Genomic DNA, 23,230 nt, shown 5'->3' with positions numbered 1-23,230 from the left:
AAAATAATTACCCATTTGACCAAGGTCTGTTTGGAGTCTTGAGAATGAGAGAGGGTTAAAAACACTGAGCCAAAATCTCCTGATTTAAGGGCCAAGGTCCGCAGAAGGTTTTGATTTCTTTACCACATTGATTCAAAGGCCACAGCATCAATAACAATAAGGCATGCAACTTTTACAAGCATGTTGAAGCAGAATTCTGAGCACAACAATATAAGGCCACAAGATGTTACTGGCTTTACAATAATTTATACTATGTGGACATTGATGCTCAACCAAGCCCAAGGCATGATGAAAAGGATAGATAGGCTTTCATTTAAGAACACTGATGTAAAATATGTACAAAATCATCAACATCAAAAACAACAAAAACAAAGAAACCACACACTTTTGATCCCAAAAACCCTGGATTGCATAGTATCTCCGATGGCATACGCATGAAATTTCTTATACAAGATTAATATTTATTGGTTTTTATGGTCCATTGCTTCACTTGTAGTGATCAACTTATAAAGATATCTGTAGCTAAATTAACAATGTAGAAGAATTTAAAAGAGAAATGTATATATTTATATTTATACATATGTATAAAATGATTCAGAAAATGCTAAGAACCATGCGTACACATACTGCGCACACACACAGATACCGCAAGAAAACTCATTCTGACTGATTTCCAACAGAGTTCTCGAACAGCACACTTATTCTAAAAGAGGTTTTGGAGTTTTTTTGCCTTTCTCTGGCATTCCTGATCCTCATTTTATGTCATGAACAATACTGTGTGCAGTTCAGTTTACTGTATTGACAACCAGGATATAGGTCACATAAAGCCTCTTCTCTCTTTTGCAATTATTGTGCAATGCAAAGGAGTAACAGGCCTGCTTCCCAGAAGTTCACCTGCAAATTTCTACCCTGTAGTATGTTCTCGTACCGAAGCTATCATCAGTTCTGGTTATTACGGCTCTTTGCAACAGTAAGAGGCAATCTGACACTGATCAATTGTAAGCCACTCCACTCAATCATCTGTAACCTGTGCTCCTTAAAAGAAGAAAGGTTCAGTTTCAGGTCTGTGGGATTGCTTGTCTGTATTGTGTTCTATTCAGCTCACTTCAATCTCAAATCCTGGCCACTTGTTGCGATGTGTATCGTCAGTATGTATCCTTGATTATTCCTCCCTGAGCAAGGGATCTCACATGGAGGTCACAACAAACAATGGAGAACCCCACAATTTTGAAATACAGACACCAATAAAGATGCCACACGCACTTCCAAAATGCCCTCCTTTCAAGACCTTCCAAACTAATTCATAATGCCCTTGCAACTTTAAAACGATGAATTTCAGGAAAACATCAGAATCAAATGCACATATGGTGTTGCACTGCAGTAGGAGAAAAGACAAAGAAGATTCCTCAGATACAGAATCCTTATTCATCCTGGCTGTGCAGGGAGGTGAGTTGGTTCTTTGGTGGTCCGAGGGGTCATAACAAGGCTTATGGGTGTTTCTGAGTGTTTCTGCAGTATGAATTCTTGGAGCAGCCAAAAGCACATTTTATGCTTAGTCCATGCTTCATAGCAAATTATTTGCTCTCCCAAAAAAAGCAGAACAGCAAATTGATAACTGTTATTGTTCCTTTTTTTCTTGCAGAAAGCTTCTCAGCTGGCTGTTGGTGTAGCTGAACCAAGTTGTGTAGAAAAGTTAGCTGGAGTGGTTTGACTGGGAGTTGAGAGTGAGCGAACAGTCAGGAATGGGAGGTGGGGGAGGTTGGGGCAACAGTGAGGGGGACATTCGGGTTGCTTCTGTTGAAACTCCTTTTCGGCCGGGCAGTCCCCAGAAGCTGGCGTCCCTCCCGCTTCAGTTAGAAGTGTGGCTCTATGGAGAGGGGCGCGGCGGTGGCCGGGCAGGAGGAGGGGCACGGCTGAGGGGAGTCTGAGGGAGAGGGGGTAGGGAACCCGTGGGAGACGCAGGAGGTGAAGGTGTGGGTGGAGCCGGAGGCGGGGGCAGATAAACGGAAGTTGGAGGCAGGGCACGGGTTGGTGGAGGAGTGTAAGGGGGCGGGGTGAGAGAAAGAGGAGGAGGTGTTGGAGGCAGTGGGGGCAGTGTGGAAGTGGTGGAAGGGGAAGGGGAGGATATGGAGCTGCGTGGGGAGGGGGGGAGCATGCCTTGGGGAGCGGGAGGGCTGAAGTTTTGAGGAGGGCAGTAGATAGGAGTGGAATGATGGTTGTAGAACGGATAACGGGGGGCTGTGTTTGATTTCGTTCTGGTGAAGTTGATGCAGCGGCCCTGCAATATGAGAAAGAGAAAGAGAGAGAGTGAGCGCATTCACCGACTGAAATTATTACTTTACCTGTGCCAAAAATGCAAAGTAATGACCTTTATCAAATGGAGGTTCATAATCTGGTTGGTCCATTGTTGGTTATTGCTGGTCATGGCAGCTTGCAACAGTTACCATTGAAAAACAATAGGCACAACTTTGGTTGTAATCAATCAACCATCACTAATCTGTTAGCAACATGCTTTGGCCAAGCATCACAGTAAACCCAAGAGTAACTCATCAGTCACGAGCAGAATGTCTGAAGAAAACTAGATGGAAATCTATATTTGCCTACTGAACCAAATTATGGTTGGGATAAATGTATAGTATATAACCAAACGTGACCAGTATGTAGTTGGCAGAGTTTGGCACATATTGCCACCTTCTGTTGACCAGTCAGCAAACCAAAGCAAGGACTATGATTTATGTTGGGTCATTCCTAGTGGCCAGTGCAGAAGCATTCAGATGTCCATTTGTGTTACTAACACGTCCAAGTGATAAAAACAACATAAGGCCAAGACTGAGTAAAATGGGTCATGTTTATTGGGCAGTTCAGGTTCACAACAAAGTCCTCATTGACTGAGCCATGCATTCATGTGCAGAACCCAGCATAGCTGTGGGGGAGTTGAGGAGATGAAGAGAGAGCCTAGGGGACAAATACAGTACATATCTTTGATTTGACGTAATTAAAAATGCTAAATGACAATAATGTAATGTAATGTAATGATTTGGCTGCAGCAGCCATGTAGTACTTAAAAGGACAAGGACAAGACTTTTGTCTTGGCTGTACACCTACTGAACAACATCATAGGGCAAGTGGGTGAGAGGCATCTGGTGCAACAAAGTAGCAATAATAAGAACAAAGGAAAAAATACCAATCTCTGAGAGGTGTCATGTTGTTGCACTACGAAGAGTACAGAGGTTCCAAGAGTCACCCTGACGTCTATTCACACAGGACCAGAGAGACTGGACTGCCATTTTGACTGGGCATGTGAAGAATTAGCCAGACACGTCAAAACCTGCAGCACTCTGCTGCAGAACCCATTACAGAGTAAATTGCAGATTGCATCACCAGATGTTCCAAAGAGTACTGACATTCAACGGAGAAGTCTGTGCAATCATAAGCATTTCTCATGAACATGGATTTGGCTCATTGTGTGGTGATGGGACAAATGTTTGTTTACTCACTTAGCACACTTTATGCATTACAGAAGGATGTCTGGCAAATTGCAATGTATTTCACTGTTGAATGCTTTTGGATTATTTTGAATGGATGTGTCTAAATACAGAATGCTTTGAAGATTATTATGGACTCATTGTGCTAGCATTATATTTGTGATAAAGCCAGCCATGATGATAACACAAATAAATTGAAGGACACACATCCAATCTCAAACTGTTCTCTACACGCAATTATCAAAATAATGAGGACAAAGAGCAGCCGGATACAATACTGCCCTACTTTCAGACATCATAACTCCACCTGCAACCACTCAAGGTGCAATCGATCTCTGCAGTTTGGCCTTCTCGTCTGAACCCCTACCCTCACCTGGAGACCATCAGTGCTGTAGAGATGTTTTGGATTCCTGGCATAATAACTCAGCAATGAGGTTCCTCTACTGGAATTTCATCTGTCGGAGAGATTCTTTAATTGCTCTTGCAGTTACTGGCTGTGTTGAAATGAAGTCAGGCACAAAAAAGGCTTTGATGATGAAGCCAGACAATGTATGTAACCACAGTCACATTGCGGTAATGTCTGAAAGGTGTTCCTTTCAAACCAGCTCATTCTGTCCATTATGTAGCATTATGTAATTGTGTCAAATTTCAAGGCAACGGAGCATACTATGCTAACCTGGACCAGCAAACTAATTTCTGTACTATTTGTCAGGACTTTACTGATTTTCACATTTTGCCTTGAACTTTTAGCTGTTTCCGACTTAAAAGGGAAAGTCAACAATCCGTTTGGTCATGTCTCAATAATGCTCAAGTTTTATGTGGACCAGGGCCATTTAGAATGAAGTCCCAGAAATATTGTTATTCCTTGCCTCATACTGAGACTACACTGGTATATGGCACAGCTGGAATAGGCAAAGAAAGACCATACATGCTTCTGAGTACATATTGACCTTGTTTATGGAGGAGAGAAATATTTACCGTGATATTTGCACAAGCAGAAAGCATGGAATTCTTGTCTTTTGCCACCACTGCCTCCCACACCCCTTCCACTTTCTATCACCATGCGGATATTCTCAGAAGTGCTTGGTTATGTGTTATGGGTAATTTATTTTGGAAAACCACATGAAGACATAGAATACGGCAAAACAGACTACAGATTTTTGTTTTCATCCAATTTACTGAGCTTACTTTATACATTTTGATTGCTAAATTTAATGAATTAATTTGTGGCACTTGCTACATTATAATGTATGTGCCTGGAACTAAGAACTAAGAAACACTAAGTGAATGCAACGATGATGCAGCTCAGAGCACAATATAAACATTCATGCTCTGGGATGTGCATGAGTTTGAAATGTGATAATGTGGAATGGAGGTCCACTCAGTTTGAGAAGAATACACTACTCTTCCAGGAACCAACAGAATTAATCTCTGATGCAGGAAAAGGTCAAACAGGAAAAATCTTATCTCAGATAAGATTATTATAATTGTTTTTGTAGAATGGACTGTATATTTCATGGGATACATTAATGAGGTTTCTCTATTAAAGCTACACTTTAATAGAGAACTTTAATAGGAATTAGACTTCTACTGCTGTAGCCTATCCGCTTAGAGTTATTGATGCACTGTGTGTTCAGAGATGCTCTTCTGCATACCACTGTTGTAATGTGCGGTTATTCGCATTACTGTCACCTTCCTGTCAGCTTTGACCAGTCTGGCCCTTCTCCTCTGACCTCTCACATTAACACGGCATTTCTGTCCGCAGAACAGCTGCCCATTCTTTGCAAACCCAAGAGACTAGTGTGTGTGACAATCAACAGTTTCTGAGATACTCAAACCACGCTGTCTGCCACCAACAATCATTCCACATCACTTAGATCACATTTTTTCCCCATTCTGATGGTTGATGAGAACATTAACTGAAGCTCCTGACCCGTATCTACATGGTTTTATGCATTGCACTGCTGCCACACAATTGGCTGATTAGATAATCTCATTAATAAGTAGGTGTAATAAAGTAAAACATTTCCTAATAAAGTGCTCGGTGAGCGTATATACTGCACACTCCCTCATAAGAATGACTCAGTTCTGGTAAATGAAGGCACCATTACTGGTGTGATGGGCAATTGTGACCACCCACCTGTATGAGGGAAATGGAACAGGATACTCAGAGAGAATTTTGGGAGTTAGGGCAGAGGATTATTTAATTACATTGAGCTTCACCCCCAACCGCCACCCTCCCCCCTTACCACCCAACTCCCCCGCCCCATTACTGATATTAAGGAAGCTGTAAACTCCACACAGTGCTGATTGGAAACAGAAGCTACTCATTAAACATGAACGCTGAAGGAGATTACAGTGCCCGGAGTGGACTACCTTCCTGGCTGTGAACGGACAGCTTTATTGGGAGGATGTCTAGGCTTCAGCATGGATGGACCCATAATGCCAAGAGAGAAAAAACAATTGAAGAAAAAAAGTAGAAAAAGTGCAGAAAGCTCTGAGAGATGGCCGTGCCATTCCATCAGCTTGTACAATAGTAAGTGGATGTGTGGATGTTAGTGGATGTGTATCAGAAATCTGTGGCTGGAAAGCAAAGCTATTTATTATTGTAGCTCCAGCACTGAGAGTATTTTTGTACAGTACCAGGGGGCAACAGACTTCAATGAGTCCTCTCATTCCACAATACAATACAGTCTGGGTCTTGATCTCTGTGACCGAGCCCTCAGAGTGATACAGAGCCAAAACAAGCAACGGACTGTGTAACATAGTGAGTCATGGGGTCGCAACCTATCCCAAAGCAGCGTGTGTGCAGCGAGCACACCTGGACCAGACACCCCTCTACCACAGGGATGTGACCCATAATTCATCTCCCTCACCAAGCATTTTTAAGACTTTTGGAATGACTCAGCTAGAGATTGAATCCCCAGATCTCCAGGTTCAGAACATACACTAAAACCACAAAGTCTGTCTGAAAATAAAGAGCCATGTAAATCCTTAAAAATCCTGTATTATTATAGGATATCCTAGCTACAGTTATTTTATGATCCTCTTGAACTTGAAAGATATATATACTGTTTATAAAGTGCGGCCTGCCGGGAAATGGGGAATTTGCGTGATTCATTTAAAGCACTGCCTTATTCTAAGAAATAGATCTTTACAAGCCTGAAAGGAAGATCTTATATTTTACTAGTTTTGCATCAAAATGGTCATGACATTCAGCCAATTCTATGAAAGGGATAATGGTTGATTCACCTCTAATAACAGTGATTGCATTTCATAAAGAGATATGATAACACACAGACACTGTAATCCATTCACAGCTGATTACTCAAGCTGGACAATGCTGTCTGATACACTGTCTGGTGCCATTGTAGGCAAGACTGCTTTTTTGTGCCAATCACAAAGTCCAAATCAATGAAGGTCCTTAAACGTAAGTTCTTTTCTTTAACTTTTCTGACCCTTTGACGCTTCACCGGCCCACCATGCCATTTCCGCACTCCTCTTTTTCCTCCTGGGTTTAATCTCTCCACGTGTCTCACTGAAGGCACCACCATAACTGGCCCACATTAAAGAGAGGTTCTGCCTGATGCCAGACATAATGAGCGCACTACCTGAGGTGGCACAGATTAATGCAGAACCTCATTGGGGCCAATAAAGTCCTACTGCCATGCTTTTGATGTGGCTGCTCCATCCCTTTGCACCCCCACCGACCAACCCCCTTCACACACAAAAAAAACACTGCCGACTGCTGCTTCCTGCTCATAATTCATGTGTCAGCATTCCCCCTAACATGCGGTAATACTTTACTGCCATTCGTCCATGGGTTAAAGAAGTACCCTGTTACAGAAGGTTTACCTATAAGAAATGGAACCAGTTAATTTTTCCACAGCTTGGTTGAATGGATTCTATAATTATGCTGACAAGGATTTTAGTAACAGCCAAGCAGAAAAAGTGAACATTTGGTTTAAACAGGAGAGTGAACTCAGACTGTACATCCTGTAGATGAGAATATTGGAAGGACATATGGAGGCAACAATCCACAACTGCCTCTCTCCAGCCCTCCCCACCCCCCAAATGCCCACAGCTGTCAACACCCTCCCCCCCCTTAAAAAAAATGTTTAAAGCAGGCCTGCATTCCTTAAATTAGGCGCAATGAGAACGGCCTTTTACTGTAGTCAAGATGCCAGGCTATATTTCAGCGAGCACATTATGGCAAACAGCTGTGCCCATGGAGATGCACAACCTGATGCTGCAAATCCCATGATGCAAAATTGTTCCAGCTACCCACAAATGCTAACCCGGCTTGAATCTCCCATAAGTACAGTACAACACAATTACTGCAGGCAACACCATCGAGGAAGGAACATAGTAATCATGCTGTAAGCACCTTTTCCTGCCAAAAAGGAAAGATTACACCACGAGGCCACAATTTCTAGCACAGATAGTCCCCTTTCGTATTTGGTAACTGGTGAGTAATCAGAACACAGTCGCTAACGTCAGAATCTCTTCTACAAGCTACAGCCTTGGATGCTTACTTGCTGCTTATGGTTGTTTACCAAAGACTTTTATGGCTATGGTATATTACAGTGCATCATAATGAAACTAAGCTCATTAGCTCAGGAGGTAAGGCAGTTGGAAGGTTGCAGGTATGTGCCCCCTCCCTGGCTGTGTCGAAGCAGTCTTACCATTTACCAAACTGTATTATAATGCTTGGTTAGTGTATAACTTTCTCTAGAAAAGAACAGAACACAACTAACTGCAGACGCAAGACAGACAGACTTTAGTCCGTTGTTTGATAAAAAGAAGACAACAATTTGTGAGTACAGCTAAAGTACAGCTTCTATTTGCTCTATTAGAGCCGAGGAGCCATCATCATAGAAGACCTAAAACGTCAAATATAATGAATGGCACGCTTGTCAAGAACAGTTTCAGTTTGAAACAGCCAAGTAAAGGGTCCAATAAAACTCCTGAACCCCAGATAAGTTCATCCCTCTCACCCTGCATGTGACACAGGCAAAACAGCGCCCCCTACAGGCCATGAGGAATTTCACAGGGACCAGATCTCTGTTTTTAGTAGTATTTTGGCCACTTCAGTGAACCGCCCCCTTTGATGACAGCTTTATACAGTCAGCGATATGTTTCATGCATAATCCTAATGTTATGTAATATACTGCAGTATACTGTATATGCTGAAGAAGCACAGTGTGGAAAAGTTGGCTCTGATGGGGAAAGTAGGATGAGCGTGTGTGTATGTGAGCATGAATGTGTGTGTGAGAGAGTGTGAGTGTGTGTGTTTGTGCGGAGGAGGGAGTAGTGGTCATAGCAGAAGCTAGAGGAAATTCCTGTATCAAAATGTGTCCTAACTGCCAGAGCAACAGAGGAGGCATGTGGCTTCATTTCCTCAGAGCTAGAGACGTGGATCTCACACAGTCTGGAGCATTGACGAGGTCGGCTAGTCCATGTCATTGTTTTAAAGCTTGCCCCCCTCCATCTGACCAACCAACTTCTGTCCAACCATCCAGGGTTTCGCCCCACTGTCTGGGAATGTTGTGGACAGAAGAGAAGGGGGGTGTTCAGGAGCTGCTTACACGGATTAGAAGTACACACTGCCAAAAATGTCCTTTTTTTAATTCAGATACTCTAAACAGAAAGAGATCAACAACAAGTCTCCTCTGCCAATCACTTGATCCTCTCTGTGCTTCCACATGTGTTTGTGATTTTGCATATGACAGGGCTTGCTGTTGGTTGGATATCTGTTGCCATGCAACACGGGCTGTCTGAGCTCTGCAGTAGTTTGCTGTGCTTACCTTGTCTCCTGGCTGTGGCCTCATCACAGACACGCGGTCATAGCCTTTCCTCAGGAGCACCCACAGAGCGTCTAACTTGCCCTAGAAAAAATGAGAAAAATCAGTCAATCTTAGCAAGTATTTTAGTCTTACATTGAGACATTTAAATCATTATTTCTAGTACTCTTGCTTGATAAGAAAAAAGATTGCCAAAGGGGTGAGATAATTCCATTTCTCAAGCAAAAGGTAATGGAAAACAGAAAAAAGAGAGAAAAAAACAAGATATTATATTTGTCTTTCCGTATGCACTTGCATCTCCGCTGTAAAGGGAGACAAACACCTGTACAGTTGACATTCCAATGTCAGCAGTCTGCAGACATAGTGTAAATAATGTAATATTGAGATCTACAGAGAGACTTAACCTGTCCAATTTAAATTTAGTGAGCTCTGGTCTTCAAGGAGGCTTCCTGAATTTGTGCGATAAAGCAGACCAGACACTTTTAACTCAGTTAACAGGCCACCAGAAATGATTATTACGTACTGAAGCCACTATATAAATATAAATGTGCTCATATTTCAATATGTCTGGATGATAAATCAAGATTATCTTTATATCAACATAAATCATCAGTGAGGAAATCCAAATTAGAACCTCAATCAATTTGAAGAAACACTGCAATGTTGTATGAGTCCACTGTGAATGATTGCATATGTGCTCTGTTTTCCATTGATCATTAGTGCATCTGGTGTATAATTCTGCTAAGTGGTCTTGACGCCCTTATAATGCAGGCAAAGCCAAGGACTGTTGAGCTATTCATTTTCGGATGGTGGAATTGGTGCGTACAGAGTAATCAAAATGCTGCTCCAAAGCCCAGGCTACGTCTTCCATTACTTGCAGCGCGCTGTTAAAAAATCTGACCTAGTTTATCCACTCCTCCTCCCCAAAGCCTGAATTTGGAATAGGTTGTTTGTTCCTTGACAATCCTGCATGGCTCCAGGAATCATTTTGGGGGGGGGGGGGGGGGGGGGTTGCGGGGAAAAAAGACAGAGAGAAAGACTCTGTTTTTCTTCTCAAAACCACCAGCTCTGCAGCTTTCGTCTCCCGGAGGTCAGTCCAGTTCATGTCTGGTTTCTATTAACAATCCCCAGCTGACTGTTTGTGCATGAAACAATGCGTTAACTCACTCCTGGACCGGTCCGGCCCAGTGCAGACCAGTCCCCATCAGCGAGGCTTCACATCGCCCAGGGACACTTAGTGTCCCACCTCACCATCGTCATTCTGAGCTCCAGCCAAAGGCCTGGGTGTCAGCCACTTCTCCTGATTCTAAACCACGATTAGTACTCCTCTGCCTCTGTACCAATGAGTTACAGGAAGGGGCCTGTAATTCAGTGCTGGAGCTCCTCCTCCTTCACACCTCCATCGTGCTGCGGAAGTATGAAATGAACTGCATCCCCTCAGCGGTGATCCTCGAGCAGATATTATTTTGAACGCGTTATGCAACATGAGTAAGGAAAGCTTGCGTGGAAAGACCGCGGACAAGTTTTGACTCAGTGCTTCTGCCAAAGAGCATCCCGTTACTGTAGGGGAAATCTGTGCTGGCCGCAGACCCAGATATCTTTTCCTGTGGAACCAGTACATCAAGCTAAACCGGGGGCTCAAACTTAAAGTCGATGTGCTGGAACCAGGTAATGCTTTAGCTGTGCATGGCCATCCTTTTCTTTTATATCACATGCAAATGATACATTTGTTAATTTGTTCTTATACACGCACATACACTTATGTCACTAACAGTTGAAGAGAACTAACTGCTTTTACAGTTATTTCAGAGAGCCAGTGACGTCAGATAGCCCACATTATGTTTATGATACAGTCTGTCATTTACGATATTGCCCACGAGGGACATAATTGCACTGCTATGGAGAACTGGTAACTGATGATGTATTGTATGCGTAATTTTTTTAAAATTGTTAATGCAGGGTTTTTTCCTCTTTTTCAGTGATGCAGGCCATGGCAGCAGTTATCAATCACCCTGACAGATTGGTCTTTAGCACAAGAACTCTGATTTTCTCCATTTGCTAGGAATACATTTAAATGGCACTCTAGAGGGGGCTATGAGTGCGGGACAAACTGGCTCTCTGCTCCAGCTGAAAGCAAATTAAATTATGCTCACTAAGTTACCTCACTGATCAGCATGGTCAGTTCACATACTATAGTGTTTCAAAATATTATACTACGAGAGAACAAAAGATGCACTGTTCCCATTTTGGCATTCTAAGGCATTCTACCCCACGCAGTACTTGGGAAGCACGTGAAGGGACAAGCATAAACTGTCTCTCTGTGTGATGTTCACTTTTATGGTGACATGTATCCGCTGTCCTGTCTGTCTGGCTAACCGCTACAGCACCATGGACCTGGGGTGTTCTTCTGCCAAACACACACACACACACACACACACACACACACACACACAGTAAAGGTAAAGGGAAAAAAGAAGAGCCTGGGAAAAAAAGTAGGGAAGTAACCACCATTTTGAGCAAGAGTATAGTATTTGACTGCACTGCAGACTGTTCATCAGTTACACAACACTGTTATTTCTCCATTGAAGCTCATCTCACAAGAGGTACAGAAGAGGATACCCTTTGTTCTACATAGCTTGGGACAGCCTGAGACACCAATCATTATCTCTTACCTGCCCAGTAATCACAATAAGCCATGACAGAGGACAATGTGCTGAGTCTAGGCTTTTAGACTGAGACCAGCATTGGCTGTGATAGGCTCCTACTGTGATAGTTGGATTCTGTCACGCTCTTTCAGGCCCCAGATGTTTATAGCAGACAGCTGTGAAAAGGCTGTTGTGCAGCGGAGGGATATTCAAAAGGAGAACTAGCATAACAGATGTGCAGCCAGAGTGTGGATGTTTTGGAGTTTATGAGCCTTGATGACACAATATATTCCCAGTTTTTTCACCGCTACAGGTTTAAGGGGTAAGTGAGAAATGGTAACACTTTACAATAAGGTTATGAATTGGAATTAACTCATTTATTTGTCAACATTGATTAATGACGTAGAAATACATTCATTAAGCATAAACTTTTCATTAGTTACTCTGTTGTAATGAGTTAGTTACATGAATATGTATACATTAGCAAATCATAGGATAAACTTATAATTAGTTGACCATGAACAAATACATGAAATGCTTTTTTAATTCCAATATTAACTTGGACTAACGTTTTCACACCTGTGGTTCGGATGCTTTGTTCTGAATCATAGACTAATACGTTACAATGTTGCGCTCTCCCTTTGTTTAGTTTTGTGTTCACACAGAATTATTTCACAGCGGACCATAACGTGTAAAATTCAGAATTTTGGTCTTCATCTTCCTTTGGGGAAAAAGCAAAGTATCGAAAATGGAGCAGCTGTGTGTCTGGATAATTGCGATTCTCTGGATGGTATACCAGTGTTCTGTATATGAGCAAAAACGTGAATCAAGGCTCGGAAACAACGTGTTGATGCATTTCATGAGACAACGGACTGCCTCCAGACACATCTGTGGGATGTGTTGTCTTTCACAGTTTTTCCAGCTACCTAGCTTCCTAGTAGCTATTGCTACAAATGTGCTGCCCCACGATTCATTGCGGAAGCGTTCCATCATGCGTAGAGTTTTGCACAGCGGATGAGTTGTTTTTGGTTCGTTGAGTCGATTGCTTTCTCACTGCAAAGGAACCGCTCCAAAGTTCACTTGGAAGCGCTCCGAGACCACCCACTCTAAGCGGTCTTGGCCCCCTTGTTTTGGTCTGCACCAGAATGTGATTGCTGTGTTCACACCTGAACTGCGACAACGTGGTAACCGCACCAGGGTTTGATTCAACCAGACTAAACAAGTCATGTGTGAAAGCGCCCTAATGAAGTTGTTAACATTCATTAATGATGTACAAATACATTAGCTGTACAGATTAATTTCTCCATAGTCAAATATTAGTTAATGCCAATTCATGTACCATCCTTGTAAAATCAAACATGCAATTTTCATGTACCTTGATGGGCGAGTACCACTTTCGAGGTCCCAGTGGTTTGCGCATGCCGTTGTTGAGAGTACGGGAGGGCTGAAGCTCAAACTCTTGTTCGGGCATCTTCACCCGCGCGTTCTTAGCCTTCTCCAGCTTCGCCCCTTCCTCTGTGGAGCCCCTCTCTCCCCAGCGAACCTGGAACCCAGACACATAGAATTATCTCTATTTGTTTTTGTAACACTTTAGTAATAACCATTAATTGTATTTAGATTTTTAGTCAAAAGCTATTACTGAATCAACTTTGGTGCGTGTAGATGTATTAAAAATGAACCTCTACTTGCTGGTGAAATGTGCTCAGACAAAGGTCTTTGAACTGAAATGCTGATGATAGTAAATGTAGAGATACCTTACTGATGCCAATGGGAACGGTATTCTGTAGCTGTAGCTATAGTCCAAGGTACAGTATAGCATTGGATAATGCATGAAGTATGATGAACATGTATAGTAGGACATTACTGTGTTTATGGTAGTGGGAAGCTGGGGTTACTGGTAAGCATCGTGCCACAGTGTAAATGTCTGGCTCACACACAGTGTGGATACTATGGATGCTAGAGTGTGGTTAAGGATATGAAAGTCAAAGTAAAGCTGTAGGTACTACAGAAGGAATGGTATGACTGTGACCACTGAACAAGACATAATGTTGTGGTTGGAGTGTTAGCTTTAGCTGTCACCTCCATCCTCTTGATTCCTCCCACCCCTCTGCCCCCATAATAGGAAGCATCCACTGTCGGCCACTTCTTCTTCGGAAACCCATCTTCCTCTTCATCCTACAGAGAGAGAGATAGTGAAAGACAGAGAGAGAGAGAGAGAGAGAGAGAGAGAGAGAGCAGGGGAGAGAGAAAAAACAACCGGTCAGCAAGGGCTTTGCATATTGTTCCTGTCACCTGTCGCCTCCGGCCTTCATGAGATACCATTACTGCTACAGCACATTCAGCCCGCTCAGCTGTGGACTGACTTGTTAGTTTGCCTACACAATAATTTACAGCTGCTCTCCCTGATCTCCTTTCCTCTGATTGCTTCAAAGTCTTTGTAACAATGCCCACCCTGGCATGAGTTCATTCTTCCATCTTAAAATGAACGCCCACCCCCACCCGCCACAAATATTAGCTCCTCCAGTTTCCCGCTTACTGCCAATGACCTGTGTCACGTCCCAGGATGTGACTGAATCAACTCTTCACCCTCTTCCTCAGATTTCAGTCTTTAATTCACCGCCTCTGCATGCTGGAGCTGATCAATTCCACTGTGGCATGGTAGGGTTGGGCCATTTCAAATAGCAGCTGACAGAATAGCCATCAGCAGTGGAGACTTTGTATGGGGCCAAAGCCTTTGCTGAGTGGATAATTCCTTCAAGTCCTAGCTCGTAAAATCAAGGTAAGCGAGGTGTACACATTTTAAACAAGGTAGGGTACCACTTAATTTCTTAAAGGCTCAGACTAGCTACCTGAAAACAACATTGCTGCACCAAAGCTAGTTCAGAGCTCCTGTCTGTTCTTCTCTGACAGCCAGAAGTCAGACAGGCTACAAAAGAGTGATTTATGACGCGCTCTATAATAACAGTCGTCATTTTTGGCTGTTTTAGGCTTTCACCTTCATTTTGTAGAACAGTATCATACATTTCATAATCTGCATGTCTTAAGGCCAAATTCAGAGTAATAATATAACCCCGGAACTGTGCATTGTTTGGAGGCTAGCCAGTTTGTCACCATTCACCGGTCACAAACAACCACATCAGCTGCGTTCGTGGATAGATTTCATGGTCTGTATGTCTTAATGTCCTAAGTAAATGTTCAGAGTAAAAATGTAGTTTTAAAGGATTTAATATAAAATGACAAGTTACAACCCCCGGAATTTTGTTAGCCCAGTGTAGGTCTCCCAGCCTCATGTAACTCGAAACTTTGAAAACATTTTTCTCAAAAACATGATTTGGTGGCACTCAAAATATAATGGGACACAACTCCCTACATATCTAGAGTAGAGAGCTAACTTTAGTATCATTAGAAAGCTTACATTCCCCTGTTGTGTATGTTTCTGCAACTGAAAATACGTTTTGGGTCAGTGAGATGATGTTATGTCATCTCACTGAAACAACCATGTCAGGGTCATTGTGTTCATTACCTCCACTGGCTGTTTCTTTACTTTGTTCAAAGAGGGTAAAAACCAAATGTGACAAATACGTAAACACAGAGAGGTTTTAGGGCCTTACCCAACAATAATATTTGTTGTGGTCATACATTGAGCTGTGGTAATGATAATAGGAAAAAACATTCAATGTCCTAGTAATGTAGGCAGTCTATGAAACTCAATGTTTTCCTTGTTGTTGTCCTAAGTTCAGCGTGAAATATTGCTCCTTTAATGTGATTAGTGCCTCTGGCAGATTGTAAATTCTCAATGGCCAGTTGAAAAAAAGTGTGGCAGTTGAAAAACAGATGGATCTGCAAGTGACCATAATGAGAACCTTTTCCAAACTCCAGAAATATGGGCCTCCACCCCCTTCTCGATATTTCACCATAGAGTTAAAACCTTTTCTGTATGTGATTTTTCCTTATGTTTACCAATCCTGGTGCTTGAAAATGAATTCCAGACGTCACCTGCATATCAGAACTATATCGTCTCTCACAGATCTGGCCATTTCACTGAGCCCCACCATAGTGTTAAACAATATCATAACATTAAGTTCAATTAAACAAAGAAGGCCATCCAGACCAACAAGATTTTAGTTACTTTAGCCCAACACTAGCCTTTGCTTGAGTCTTGGCTTCCATTATGAGTCCCAATAAGCTATAATATAATAACTATGTGTGAAAACATTATTTCTGGTGTGATTGCTAAATTCACCTATAAACGTTTTCAACATATGTCCAGTTATTCATCTGACATAATTAAACTATTGTCAAGCTGTTGTCAAGGGGAATGATGTTCCTAGAAACACAATGTTCTCAAAAACATTGAAATGGCAGATGGTTAAATAAGGGGGAGATTTAAAAAACCCTAGTGAGTATGTAAACTCAAACTGTATAGATTTGGCCGCCCATGTTGGGCATTGTCCTGAGAGAACAATGAAAGGGAGCAGCAATCCTCAATATGATAGAGGTGGAGGTGTGGGCTGGTGTTAGGTTGGAGAGATGAGTGGTTGAAGACTAAATCCTGACTTGCTTTGTTTGTTCCCAGCAGAGACTGTTGATTGTCAACTAAGAACCTAGGAAGAAATTCCTTTATTTTATGGCATTTCCTGTTTTTACGAAAAAGATAGAGAAGAAAAAAGAAGTGAAAAGAGAATCAAAACAGGGAGGGGGTGCTTTCTTCATAGCTGGAGCATGGACATATTTTGTAATCATCAACTGGTTTTCTATCTCTTTTATTTTTGGAGAGCTGCTATCATTTAGTAAAATGGATTATTCAAATGAATACTTCCTGGGAATTTGTTTATATGCTAATCAGACTCATGAGATTAAAATCATCAGACTGATCCTTTTCACCGCTACATTATATATTTACGTATATGCTCTGAAGTTTCAGGCAACAGTAAGTAATTAAAGTCAGGAGTTTTGGGCAAGTGAAGAAAGGCATACTGTGAGATAAAGGATAAGCAAGTATATGCATCGTATAAGTTTGTATCTTATGATGACACCTGTGAGTGAACCATATAAATTATTTCTCAGTAGAGCTGGGACTTGAACAGTTGGGTCTACAAAGCAAGTTTCGGAGACAGTTACTCTGATTAAGGTCCGGGAAGTATACACTTGCACATTTTAGTCATTTGTGTTGGGTACTGCAGGAAAAAGAGTTGGCGATCGATGTTGGTGTGATGGTTTTCTCCTTCAGAGGCCTTGTTTTGCTTTTTCATCAAACAATACGGTCAAGTGACTACAAAAACAACACACAGGGCCCACATTCCAGAGATCTTGAAAACAGATACAAAGTGTCCCTTACCGAGCTGTCTTCAACAACCGGAGGAGGGGGTTCATGTATAATCTGTGGAGGGGATAGAGAGAAAGAGAAGTCACACTTCATAACAAACACGTCAGAGCACATGATCTCCTCTGCTGTGCAGTCCTACTTAACCTTTTTTGTTATTGGCGTGTCAGAGAGCCAAAGAAATGAGTTCAACGTGTGCCAAAAAAAAAACTTGGGTTACATGAAAACACATGACTGTGGAATTAGTTTTTTTTCTTTCCCCGCTTTGCCGTTATTTACAGGGAAGTTTCACTGACCTAGAAATCTGCTGTCCATCTGGCTCTTTTCCTAAACTTGAGAGGTGGGTGGGTGGTGGTGGAGGAGGGAGGGGCAGGGCCTGGAGTTGACAACACGAGGTGCCGCAGGAGAATAGTCATGTGCTTATCCCCTTCTTTTCCCCCTTCGTTTTTGTTTTTCTAAGTTACATGGAATTTGGGGCTAACATGTTCCTCAGCCAAGCAGTCACTGCACTTCTCCGGCTGCCTCTTCCCATCCCAGCCTAAGTGACAAAACCCTTCCAGTGGAATATTGAATGTAATGGTGTATTTCCAACACCCACACTGGGTTTCAGAAGCATGCCATTTGGCTCTTATGACTGAGAACTCAATTGAAACTACATTAATTAAAGCAGTATGATCAATGAATTTCAGAAGCAATGCTTGCTCACTAGTATGAAGTGGTGAATGTGCCAGTCAAAGTGGTGTGGATGTTTTATAGCAGTGCACACCAGTGAAGAAAGTACGCACGTGTTAACTAGCTTCAAAAATTGTGTCAAACGCAAAATTCAACGCTGCCTAGCTAAGGGCGTCTGCGATGCAAACAAATACTGTAATGAAACTGGAGTCCTTTTTCCTTTGCGCTTTTCCAAAGGCTGAAATGCTAGCCCATTTTTCCATGGTAACCTGGGATCATTTTCCTAAACAGACCCGGGCAAAGGTGGCTATTGGAAGAAAGTGAGGGACACAGGAGGCAAAGAAACGAAGCCCGAGTTGTAAAAATAGAAATAATTTTCCATCTTCTCTCCCAGTTGATTTCAAGTCTCATAAAGACTCTTTCTCGGGAGGAGTAAGCTTCCTCTGTGCTGGTACAGAAACCCAGGCAGTTAGATCAGATGTGTTAAATACTGTATGCAAATACTGTATCCAGTCCCTCAGATGAGAAAAGCATAGCCCTGGAATGCAGCTGAAGCAGTGGAGGTGCATTGACGAGCAGCTGACCTCCACCTCCGGGGAGACTGATGTCACCGTGCCGGTGTTTTATTAGAGGTGTGTTTGTGTCACACTCGCTGATTCATGCTCCCAGAATGGGCCCAGCCCTGGAGACCCACAGCTATAGTCCCCTCGCACTCCTCTCCCAACGCTCTCTCGTCCTCCCTTTCCCCAGACATGCATTCCTCTCCTCTTCCAGCATCACTGCTTTCTGCTCTCCAAACTCCCCATCCAAGAAAAGAGTGATAAAAGCAGAGGCAGGAAACAGATCCTCGCTGTGCTCTGTCTTCCTCTCCGTTTCCTCTTTCTTGTTCTTGTCCCTTTTATCGCTCTCTGCAGTTTCGTAAATTTGTTTATAATCCAGGAGTCACAAGTGTCCAACTTGTCTTTCGAGTTGACTCTTGGGCTGTGCTCGCAAGACTTCCTCTCTGTTTGGTGACACACGGCTTGGATTGAACACTTGAAAGGACAGGTCCGTAGAGGTTAATCTTCACTGTACTTGGGTTCACATCATACAGTCTCATTGCACAGGGTAGCTTCAGCTCACTGTAGAAGGATGGCTCTCATCTCCTTCAGGCTCTGATTAATCACATCTCTAATGGCGTTTTGCCCTTACACCTATCAGCGCCGTTCTTACAGAAAGTACAGCTGGCTAGTTCTTCGGCTCTTTGGTGAAACAAAGCTGCCATGGAAGGAAATTGATTTCTGGCATGAGGATTCGCTTGACTTCACTCAGCGACCTCAATGTGGCACGAAATAATGTCACAACTTCCAAACAAGTTCCATCCAGTATTAAGTAACTGGAAGGGAGTAAAAAAAAAATCAAGAAGCCTCTACCCTTAAAAAGCACTGAAACTATCTGAAACTTGTTTCCTCGAAGCTCTCTGTCTCTCACACAAAAGTACTGGAAAAGACATCATCCCTGAAACTTCAGGGAGACTTAACAAGATGGCACATCTGAAATATGAGAGCATAAACTTAAGCAGAAGGCCTTCAGCAAAATGTAGCTGTTCACGCATTCCAAGCAGTGTGGATGATAACCGGCCCCCTGGTGGTCGTAAGGTGCAATAGTGGAAAGGGAGCATCAGACTCACCACCGTGCAGCACAGGGGCCAGAACCACCAGACCAGGGCTAACACAAGCAGCAGCATCAGGATGAGCAGAGCGATGGCCAGGATCTTTCCGTCAGACTGGTGGATAGAGAAGAAGACCGTAAAAGAGAAAGAGAGTGTCACAAATCTCATCACAATAGGGTTTAATCAGCCGCTGAACAAAGAGCACCAGGAACATACTGTCCTTTATCTTTTTATCTCTAATTATTACTGTTCGATGTTGAGCAAAATTTTATGATAAAAATAATAATACTAATAAGTGTGATAAACAGTAGTAGGTTATGGCTGGTGGGAATATCTGTACCTAGATAAAAGGTTCTGGGGCTTAGTAGTATATCAGAAACAATGAATCTGCTCAGGGTACATATGCTGCATTAACTAAATAATAAAGTTGCTACTGTGTTTATATGCTCAACACGTGTCTACATTTCAAGTTTCTAAATAAAATAACATTTCACACTAAAAATATTTTATTAAAAATAAATTCCTCTTTTGTGGTCATATGTGAGTTTATGTGGAACAGTCTTAAAAGTTTAATAGAGTATCCCAGGGGTAAGTCTTCTCTTCCCAGTGAGTATTGGCCCCCAGAAGCCAGAATAAACAAGGACATGCTGAACCACTCCATTTACTGAAACATAATGGTGTATTTATTGCAGGGTTACCCTGATGAATGTGCTGTGTAATAAAACACTGAGTGCTTAGAGTTACGAGTGTCACGGCACAGATGATACAGGGATATGACACAATTTCAACGTGTGTGCAAATACTCACACAGCCCATCGTTGTGATGGTGACTGAACTAGAGATGAAGCTCAGGCCATCATTCATGCTGACAAAGAGAGAGGCAGCCCTGGAATAGAGAGAGAGCGAGAGAGAGAGAGAGAGAGAGAGAGAGAGGTCATGTGTGAAAGAGGGAGAGTGAGAGATCATTAAAAAATGGAACACAGACAGGAGTCAGACAGAAATATGAACAGGCGGAGGCAGAGGGCAGTTAAAAACGCAGAGGACGGAGTGGAGGGCCATGTGTGAGTGACATTTACTTACGTTCCCACTTCCCGGAGAACGGGAGCAGGGCAAAGAAGATAAGTGTCCTTCACCACCAACGGCTTCTCCACTAGACAAAGGGAGAGAGAAGGAAAGAGGAGAGTAATAATCCACCATCACCTCCCCACGTTCAGGGACATTTAAAAAATATAAATACTTAATAACACAAAGAGGAAGAGGAGGAAGATGAGCGTCAACATGCTGCATCTTTGAATGGCCAGTCCTGTTCACAGTTCTGTAAAAAGGAATGTTGGTCCAGATCAGAATTGAAATTTCCCAAACAAACCAGTGAAGAACTAACCCACATTTTGTATGCAGGTCTCCTAACATAGCGTTTAATGGTGGACAGTGTTTTGAGCTGACCTAATTCATTTATTTTTGTTTTTTTGGTGTGTTTAGAGAGGCAATCTCGTTTGTCTTTTTAATCCAGTTTACTCCTAACCTGTGGCTGTGAAATAGGTTTTGAGTGTACATCATCTTTCCTCTACAAAAACAAAAGCCAAACAAAAGGTAAAATCTGGAAGTAGCTGGACAAACTGATTGTTTTCACTCTTGATTTAGTTCATCTAGAAAAACAGAACGACCTGAAACAAAAAGTCCGGTTTAACAAAAACATGGCTGAAAAACATTCCTTATTACACAACAGGGCTGTCACAGGACTTCACCAAAACAGCCTGCCCTGCAGAATGCACGCCAACAGCGAGGAGAGTGATGTCAGCTCTGTGCGATCTCTGCGTCTTAAGTGAAATACCACGCTAGACAGGCGATGGAAGGAGGGGCCCGCAGAGCATTAGGAGAACAACACACAAGTGAGCCATCTGGCCCTAACAGGCCTGAGTACCCCAGCACTGCAGCCCAACACCAACCCAGCAGAGGTGGCAGGGTAATCTGGGCCAGGCACAAGACCTGAGAACAGCTTCCAAATGGCTGCCTTACGAACTGACTCTCAAAGCAAGCTCGACAAAGGAGCACACATCAATGGCAAAATGATTACAGCAGTGGCAATCTGAATTTTAAATTTGGTCACAATTTACTAGTTAGTCAATAGGATTGCATATGGCTTAAGAAAGCCCTCTTGAGAAATAATTAGCAATTAGCAGTAATGGTAATTTTGTATGCACTTCCCAGTCAGGTGACCAGCAGAACACTTGTGTGAGTTTGCACAGTCACAGGCAGTCTCCAGAACATGTAAACAGTTGCCAAAATGGTTTCTGTGCAAGAATGGCCCAACATGGTAAGGCACAGAATGCAAAACATGACATCCTAATGTGCTGAAGTGTGAGCATTTACTCTCCACTAAAATTCTGAACACCATTGGCTGTTTTCTATTACTTTTATCTGCCGGATGAGTTAAAGGTCAGAAATTCTCTCTCTGCTATTTCAAATGGTCTTTTCCCGGACGTTTTGACTGTAGACGACCGTTCAGCTGTTTAACACATGTGCAGCTACACATGGTTCCTTTCTTTTGGTTCCCTTTAATCTTTGAGACGCTTAGCGGGGTTGGGTTGCACAGGGGAGCAGGAGTGCTGCCTGCGGATATGAGGTGACCAGGGATGGGGGAGGCAGGGACGAGGTCTTAGCCACCGTGCACGCACATCCGCAAACAACTGCCCATTATTCACGGGAGTGTTTAGAGTGGACAGTCTGGCTCTTTGGGAGTAAACAAACTGTATCAGACAGCAGGCAGGCATACCAAATATTCTGATTCCAGGGCAGGACAGGCGTACAGTAGGTATGGGGGGAGACAGAGAGGGAGCCTTTCCGCTCTCAAATTGCTTCCATGTCTCTTGAGTATCCAAGTTTTTGTTTTCCTGCCGCGTGCAAACGTCAGCATTTTGAGTCCTCATGGTTTTAGACGGCAGTTCAGCCATGAGTGACATTACATTTTTTTCTCCATTCAAATTTGTGCTGACCTAAACAGTTTCTCACATCAGATGAAATGCAACGCAGATGGCTGGGACTTTGATTTCCCCCACGTGTGGCAATTTCAATATGCATACTACTGCATGCTGGGATTCATAGTTGCCTTGGAAACATTCCTTGTTGTATAAATAAATAAACAATAGAAATAAAATATTAATATAGCAACAATACAATGCTTGTCAAGCTTGTCATTTTACATTTTCCATCCATCATCACCCGCTTATCCGGAGTCGGGTCGCGGGGGCAGTAGGCAAAGCCGGGTATTCCAGGCGTCCCTCTCCCCAGCAACGCATTCTAGCTCCTCCTGGGGGATCCCAAGGCGTTCCCTGGCCAGGAGAGATATATAATCTCTCAAGCGGGCTCTGGGTCTCCCTCGGGGTCTCCGCCCAGTTGGACGAGCCCGGAAAACCTCCAAAGGGAGGCGCCCGGGAGGCATCCTGATCAGATGCCCGAACCACCTCAATTGGCTCCTTTCGACGCGAAGGAGCAGCGGCTCTACTCCGAGCTCCCTCCGGATGTCCGAGCTCCTCACCCTATCTCTAAGGCTGAGCCCGGCCACCCTACGGAGGAAGCTCATTTCGGCCGCTTGTATACGCGATCTCGTTCTTTCGGTCACTACCCAAAGCTCGTGACCATAGGTGAGGGTT

The 23,230-nt window shown here is 43.0% G+C and overlaps 1 protein-coding gene across 2 annotated transcripts in view; it reads right to left on the bottom strand.

Annotated features, from left to right (window-relative positions):
- Positions 1-23,230, bottom strand: part of LOC133140365 (anthrax toxin receptor 1-like) — a 44,619-nt gene that overhangs the window by 718 nt on the left and 20,671 nt on the right. For both annotated transcript variants that reach the window (XM_061260268.1, XM_061260269.1), the window contains exons 11-18: positions 20,661-20,730; positions 20,388-20,466; positions 19,599-19,694; positions 17,273-17,314; positions 14,014-14,109; positions 13,310-13,477; positions 9,293-9,373; positions 1-2,278 (exon numbers count right to left, since the gene is read on the bottom strand). The exon at positions 1-2,278 is cut by the window's left edge and continues 718 nt beyond it. In XM_061260268.1, the coding sequence (XP_061116252.1) occupies positions 1,868-2,278; positions 9,293-9,373; positions 13,310-13,477; positions 14,014-14,109; positions 17,273-17,314; positions 19,599-19,694; positions 20,388-20,466; positions 20,661-20,730 (1,043 nt within the window). In that variant the 3' untranslated portion in view covers positions 1-1,867. The remainder of the gene's footprint in view (positions 2,279-9,292; positions 9,374-13,309; positions 13,478-14,013; positions 14,110-17,272; positions 17,315-19,598; positions 19,695-20,387; positions 20,467-20,660; positions 20,731-23,230) is intronic.

Source organism: Conger conger, chromosome 11, assembly GCF_963514075.1.
Source record: "Conger conger chromosome 11, fConCon1.1, whole genome shotgun sequence".
NCBI lineage: Eukaryota > Metazoa > Chordata > Actinopteri > Anguilliformes > Congridae > Conger > Conger conger.
The sequence above is the reverse complement of the archived record's forward strand: the minus strand, read 5'-3'. Positions and strand labels throughout refer to the sequence as shown.